Here is an 8,071-nt window from a genome sequence, read left to right as displayed (position 1 = left end):
CATGTTCACAAATTTGACAGTAAATTGCTTGCTTTTTAACACAACCAACTGAGAGAGCAGGTTACGAGATGACCTGCATGAAGGGAGTAACTACACATCTTTCTCAGACCACACATGACCCAGAGAGCTATATGCTGACATTAAGAAAGCAATCTTCCCAGCATGTTATAGAACACAAAAACTGCTAATGCAAAGTAACAGGAGAGATGTGCAGCTTCTGCGACATGTGGTTGGGCACTGGTGAAGTGAAAGGCATGTCACATCCAAGGAGACAGCTTGTGATATGCTTTTCCCTCCACTGGAAGTTGGGCTATGTGTCAGATAATGCTTCACCATAAATTCAACATGTTGCGAGATGTTTGGTCAAGTGTGCGACTAGCACTGGACTATAAGTCATATGCATGCATAAATGTTAGGATTTTGTAACAGTCATAATTAGAAAATGAGATATATTTGCATATATATGTTTCTCTTTCATATATTTTTTGGAAGACTGTTGTACTCTGAATTTCTAGAGGTGCTGTTTTGCATTGCATAAAGTGAATGAAGACGATGACACATATGAAGTGGATCCTTAGAGACTCATAATGTATATGGTCATAGTTACTGTATGTTTTAAAAATTAACTGTATTGATCCAAGTTTCTTAAGTGCTGATAATGGTACTGTGTCAATTTAAAAGAAATATATTTTCCATTATAATATTTGCTGCGATTTGTATTCCTTTGTCTTCAAAATCGCTATAAGAAATCTTAGGTATCTAAGGAACACGACAGTAAATATCTCAGCTGCAATTAAACCTAACATTCAGCTCTGAAGCTGATACCAAAGGCAAAGTCAAGCTAGTTCACTAACTCCAGTATTATGAAAACTTTTCTGGAAGTCAGTCAGCCTAAATTCCTTGCCACATTCAGCACCAAGGGCTCTACGTGTTTCTTGATATCAAACTCAGAGAAGGACTGACCATATTTTTAAGAGGATCAAAACGGAGTCTTTACATCCACAAGCTGAGTTATATACCAAACTCAAAGCAGAACAGGATAAAGCCAGAATTTTAAAGCTCCCTGCAGCTGCTCTGACACACCAAATTCTTCAAGTGGCTTCTGGCTATCAAAAGGAACAAAAATGCTATCTACAGTGCCTAATTTGAAAGGTAATTTGCAAGAACTGGAGGATGTAATGGAGCCAAGAGTTACCAATTATTAGTACACTGGAAAAAAAAAGTGTTTTCTTATTACTTACAATCTCTCACATTAGTTTGATGATTAAAATGACTGTATAGCTGGAAAGAAGTGTTTTTATACAACATGCCCCTAGCAGGTAGAGCAAGTTGATACCAAAAGAATCAGGAAGAGCATAATTAAAATACAATTTTGACTTTATATTAATAGTAGACCAATACACTAATTAAAACCAACATCGACTAAACTTTCTATTTACACTAGTTCAGACAGCACAGGAGGCAAAGAACTGTGTTTCAGAAGCATATGTGAATGTTAGAGCTTCTGTCATCCAGGTGCCATTTCTAACAGAACACATGTGTGCTGAACAGTTGGCAAAAGAATGAAAAAGATTACTGCAGATACATGGGCACACAGAATCTGGAATGACAGAAAATTAAGTCCATATAGAAGGTGACAGACTGCTTGTAAGAAGGTATTTTTTTCCTACAATTTCTTCCATCTTCACGCATATGCATGCATGCACAAGAAAGATTAAAAGGGAGAGAAAGGATGAGGTGTTTTTGATATATTTTAAACACAAATGAAGAAAATACTTCTTATTTGGTATTTCTGCTTTCTTTTGGGAAAGGAAAAGGAAGCTAATTTGGTTATTAGGAAGCTCTGATTCCTAAATTTGGCCAAGGCAGACACTCCTCCTGTGAAGTCAGCATCAATACCCATGATAACAGTAGCACCTGTCTTTTGACATCAAAGTTCTCTGCCTGAGAAAAAAATAATGTAAACAATAAACTTCATCTATTGTACTGTTGCTCCTGGCTTTGGTGTTAAAAAAAACCACTTGGCCAGGCATAAGTGTTCTTATTTTGGAGACCTGGAATGTGACCAACGTGTTGCAAAACGTTCTTATGAATTCGGACTGCAAGAAATGGTATTGTTTACTGTCTTACAGTAAAGGGGACTGTGTGCTCCTATGTAGTCTTGTTGAAGCTGAAGAAATCTTGATGATAGATTCATTACATCTGCTAGTTTTCATCTGGATCCAGATCAAGGTCAACTTCATTGGAAACATTAAGATAAAAAAAAGCATAGAAAGCCAACAAAAATACCAGTATAGCTGCAAGGACAAGGGCAACTTCCTGTAGAAACAAAAGAAAACAAAAACCTGTTAGAAATAGTACCATATTTTCAGATTAATCATGACTAAATATTACTTGCCTTCTATAATGCACATCAAAATAACATCACACATATAAAATTGCATCAGGCATTGATGTTTTAATGATTTCTCTACTGTGGTTACCATGAATCCATTCACTTAATGAAGATTTTGGTGAGTCTGCTGTACCATCAGAAAGAGGCTATTTAGCTTAAAAATCTTTAGTCTGACCTAGAAATAGGAGCTTTATATCTTATTATCCTATTCCTTCTTTTTTAAAGGAAAAGACAGAATTCACAAACCACAGTTTTGAACACAAATTTAAGTTATGAATTTACACTGTGAATTTTGATGTTTTCTAGCAATATGTTACTGCTTTTTGCCAACAAATTTGTAATTTTTTAATGAAGCAAACACAGTATGGTGGAAGTCAATGAAAATTGCTACCTCTACCTCCCAACCTCCTGGCATGCAGTACAATATGGAACTACAAACTCCTTCAGAATTGGATCAAACTTTTCTTTCTTCCGCTCTGCAATAAGGCAAAAAGCACAACAATTTGCACTTGCCTCTCTTCCCATAAAATATTGCAACTTGCTGCATCTTCCTTAATTAACATAAAAGAGACTTCCAAAGTATACATGATTTATAGCAGCTTTCAGAAGCAGAAAAATGTTTTTGTACTACACATACTCATTAAGTGGCTGCCTATCATCTTAAGGCTGGACTCTGTAAAAATATAATAAATTATTTTATGATCATCCTCTTTATTTTCTTTCCTATATTTCTTTCCTTTATATTTCTTTCAAAGACACAGTATTTCACATTTTAAAGTTTTTATTTTTCTGTAAGGCACAGCACACTTCCTATAGTGTTGACTCTTGTTTTGCTAGACAATGAAAGATGAAACTTGAGAAAATTCCTTCTGTCCCTTCAGCTCACAGAAAGTGTGACTCTACAGCTAACATCTACTGCTTCACTCCTGACCATCACAATGTATTTTTAAGAGTGTGCACTCAAGATGCTCCAAACATTAGTACAGTCCAAACCTCACTCTCCCTCTAAAGAAAGAAGCCAAACTTCCCCTCCAATTCTCAGCTTCATGTTAAGCTATAAAACAACTACATCGGAACAATCCCAAAGTACATTTAAAATGAGAAGAAAAAAAGTTCCGTGATTTTATGACAACTGATATGAATTGGTACAGAAGATGTCACATCAAACCTACTCTGTCAGTGGGACTGAAAGGAGATGCCTACACTGAACCAAGACAAGACACCATTTACTGTCCAAGGACAGAATCTGGCCCTCTTTGGTCTAAGATTCATTGTGTCCTTTAAGACAAGCCAGGTGAATTCTTCCCAAAAATCACCATTTCTTCCCTTAGACTAGAAGGGAGTGCCGATGGTATCTCTGGTGTGCACTGTGGGATTAATCCTACCCAGCATCTCTACATTGGTGGTGGCTTTGTACCAGCATTGTGTGTCCACTGACATGAAGGAGTTAAAACTGTGCATTTCATTTTTTAGCCCATAATCTGGCATTCTTCTTTGGAACAGCATTTCATTTGCATTTACATGAATGCATTATATAGTTTATCAGAATGTTGGATCAATAATTCAACATATGCCATCTAATAAATTTTGAAATACTACTGCCTAGTTGGCATATGTTCTATAGGAGCATATTCTTTATTCTATAGAAACCTTTGCTTTATATTTTATATGGATGATTGAGATGTACTTTAAATTTGTTTTACCACATTAAAATTGCTCCTGCAAATTTGCTGAGGCTGTTGGCTACAGATTTCAGCTACATTTTCCTCTTAGAATTGTACCATCCTCTGAACTTCATCCTCCTGATTCAAATGATTTGATTTTAAAAAAAAGTACATCTAATTCACTAATATATTAAAGGAAAGTGATTTTTGCTTTGTTGCAGTTGCAACACGTCAGTATCTCACAAAAGGGCATGGCAGCATCAGACAGGTTTCATTTATTTCCTTGTATCCACAGCTGTGCTCCCAGACCCATCTGGCCACACAGCTACTAATCTTAAGAGGATGTAATAAACAAGTGACATACAACTGCAGGCTCCATCTGCTCAGGAGAGTGGACAACAAAACCGTACAATGCAGGAACCATTCACACTTGACACAGAGAGCAAATTCATTCCAGTATTAAAAAGTTTTTCCCTTGTTTGGATGCCACACTTCCCACGCTTTCTGCTTTACAATAGCTTTACCTTTCCCCTCCCTTCTCCCCAGTCTCCCTTACAAAATGCTGTGGTAGCAGCAGCAAACTTTTGAGGAACCTGCATTAAAGATTTATTTCAAAGGAAGTGGAATTGGGAAAATCCTGAGTTTTATTCTCAGGCTGGCCAGTAACTGCTGGAGAGCAGCAGTTCTTCAGTTCCTCTGCCTTAGTTTCACAATGAGTAACACTGTGATAACAATACTATTTTCCTTGCACAGCCATTGGGAACTGGGTGGCTGGATCAGTATTTATTATTCCTGGGAATGAAAAATCTTAATGAAACCCCCAGGTTGGAGAATTATGCAAGAATCTTAATTTTGAGTTACTGAAAAAGGCAGAGTAACAAAAATCTAAAATAAATGGCCTAACAAAGTACATCTGGCTCTCAGCTAGGGATATGCAGTCTCTTAAGAATTGCATCCAGTTTATGAACTTTTATAAACATAAAGTTTGCAAGGTAAATAGCAAATGAGATCCTACACCACTATACTGTATTTGCAACAACAGATATATATTGTCATTTTGTTTTATACTTTTCAGGCTTCGCTATTTGTATTTTAAGTCATGCATAGAAATGAAATGCTAAAATACTCCCCGCTTGGCATATATAGCTCCCTTTCTCTTGCACTTTATGGATCATCCCCGTCATCTTCTGAAAAATCCATTTACGCAAAGGATTTCACCATGAATAATTAAAGAATATAGAAAAAGTCCTATAGAAATAAAATGATCAGAGGTTTTTTTTTCTCTTTTCTTTTATATCATGGTACAGAACACTAGGAAACAACATCCCTCCTCTCAAATCCCAAAGTACAGTCAAAGAAGCCTTTAAAAAGGAACAGAATTTTCTATTTTATTCTCTTACATTTACAATAACATATGTAGAACCCTACCAATTTCAATTTAAGTTTTACAGAAACTTTTCATAAAGGAAATGCATACCATTACAGCATAATGTAGATTTAATTCTCCTATCATTTTTTGTCAGTTTTATGTCCCTCATGCCAAAATACTTGGATTATGTCCTCAAATTCACCCTGATGGAGCAAGTGGCAGAGCTGGGATCTAAACAAGATTGATCAGAAGATGGGGTGAGGAAAAAATGTAAGCTATGATAACACAAATCTGGACACTGTGTATGGCAGCATCATACCCTACACATATAGAGAAATATAATTCTTCCAGGAAATTTCAGGGCGATTTTACATGTTTTTTAATTGTCCTTCAAAGAGAATCACACCTTTTTTACCTGAAACCTGCTTAAAACTAAGTGAAAGAGTACCACAAATTGCTCTCTTTGAAATGCTAAACTATTCCTAGCTCTTTCTGAAAAGAGACGGAAAGAAAATCAAGCTGACCAAGGACACCTGTAAAAATAAATATATATTAACTTGAAAATCTTTTTATCTCATATAGTTTTTAACTAAACGCTTAAGGTGGATATTCACTGCGCCCATTTTTTAGAGTTTTAACTAAACCATATTTAAAAATAAATGTTTACTTCCTTAATGCAGGACATTCTACAGCTAACAGAAGGCAGCAAAAGTAATTTATGAACTTTTATCCACACTTTTTCAGTTCTAATTTTTTACTGTAGGTGGAAGAGAGATCTTCTTCAGGTGGAACAGAGATCATTGTTATCTCAAATAATGAGAACAAGGTACTATTAGAGAGTCATCAAAAACACTCGGCTATATGCCTACAAAGCAACAGGATTCATTTTAATACAGCTAAATGCAAAATAATATATACAGGTATCAAAGATGAAGACAGTACTTATAAAGTGCAGTACTCTGCCTTGAAAAACTATGATTCTAAGAAGGTCTCTGGATTTCATGAGTAGCTACTCCATCAGCGTGATTTCTGGATGTACAAAGGTGGAGGAATTTCCAGCAGGGAGATGACCAGTATTTATTTTATCATAGAGAAGAATGAGAGGTAGTTTGGTTACAGCATATAATTATATACACCTGATTTGAGTAAAGCATTTCATAGTGTGAGGTCCTTCTATCCTGTTTACAAGAAACTTTCAAGGCCCAGCTCCATTTAGGTAAGTTCAGCCTAGAACTAAGATGCCATTTTCTAGGAGCAAGAATGATTGAACATTCTTCGGGAAAATACGGACTTCCATAGCTGTGAGTCTTTTATCAACTGATCTCTCTCCAAAAAGTACAATTTTATTTAGCAATTGTGAAGAATACTTCAACTCGGGCTTGTGTGAAAAGAAGGACCTGGCTGCCAGCCTTGGAGTCAGCAAACTCAGCTCTCCTAGCTGTTCCTCTCCTTCAGGGCCATAGGAAAACTCAGATTACTTCCACAGTCAATGTTATATTCTGAACCCCTGAAGTATCAGGTTACTAAAAGTAATAGCATCCTATGTTTAACTGCTCAGACTTTTTTATATAGCATAAAAAGTTTCCTGATGTAGAAATTTTCCTCCAATTGTATTGATTTCATTTCTGGGACTTAAGGTTTTGCTGTTGTTGATTATTCCTTGAAGGGTTACAGATTTGTCCTAAGTAGAGACATAAGAAGGCTTGAGAAAGATGAGCTACTGCTCCAAGCTGGTTCAGAAAATCCTCCTAAGATTTTACTTGGTGCATCTTCTTCACACCTCAAACCACCATGATTACAATACACGTGTTCAGGTCAGTCAAGGGTCTGATTTTGTTCTTTACTTTGTATGTGTTGTTTCTCCTCCCTTTCATTTCAAGGTCAGGGGTCAAAGCCTGACCACTGGGATAACTGGGAACATCACACTTTATTCACTGGTGGCACATTAAGCTGCTCTGCACTTTGTGAGACACGTAAGTTGTTTGAAGACCCAGTATTTTGGTCATTAGAAAGTGCTTGGACTTTGCAGAAAGTCTTTGGATGAAATTTTATGATCTGTAACATATAGAAGTGCAGATCAAATAATCTAATAGTCTCTTGTGGCCTTAATTTCTGCAAAGCTATGAAACTGTATCTTGGCAAATATAGTTGACTAATTTAGCAGATTATGAACAGCATGAAATCGGAGAATACCCCTTGCCAAAATACACTAGGAATGTCTTTTTATCTGTATCTGTATCTAACTTGTTCCAGATGAGATAAACTCTCCATAGTGAGGTAGCTAATTACACAACAGATTAAGCAGATATGCAAAAGAATGACAGACAGTAAACTCTCACTTTGTCTAGGAAACATTTTTTCCTTAGCTGAATTGATGTACTATGTTGCTAATTCTCTACGGATTGATATTCTGCAGTCAGTTATGTCTTTGCAAGTACTTTGCAAATACTACTTTTAAGATTTTTGCCTACCTTTCAAGAACACAGAAAACTTCATCACTTGTCCCACAGACCACTGATTTGTTCTTGCAGCCTGTGAAAAAAATCTCTCCCCAAGAACTCCCATTACTTTCGGTCTCTGCATACCAAACTCCAGCTATCTGGGGGCAAAGCTTCCACACTTCTCAAACCATTTTCTGCTTGT

General features: G+C 36.4%; 1 protein-coding gene across 3 annotated transcripts in view; it reads right to left on the bottom strand.

Moving 5' to 3' along the window:
* Window positions 1-613: 613 nt before the first annotated feature.
* TRIQK (triple QxxK/R motif containing) overlaps window positions 614-8,071 on the bottom strand; it is a 56,913-nt gene continuing 49,455 nt past the window's right edge. For all 3 annotated transcript variants that reach the window (XM_017730402.1, XM_017730404.1, XM_008630710.2), the window contains one exon: window positions 614-2,319. In XM_017730402.1, the coding sequence (XP_017585891.1) occupies window positions 2,206-2,319 (114 nt within the window). In that variant the 3' untranslated portion in view covers window positions 614-2,205. The remainder of the gene's footprint in view (window positions 2,320-8,071) is intronic.

Source organism: Corvus brachyrhynchos, unplaced genomic scaffold, assembly GCF_000691975.1.
Source record: "Corvus brachyrhynchos isolate BGI_N302 unplaced genomic scaffold, ASM69197v1 scaffold302, whole genome shotgun sequence".
NCBI lineage: Eukaryota > Metazoa > Chordata > Aves > Passeriformes > Corvidae > Corvus > Corvus brachyrhynchos.
This window is presented reverse-complemented; position numbering and strand designations above follow the sequence as displayed.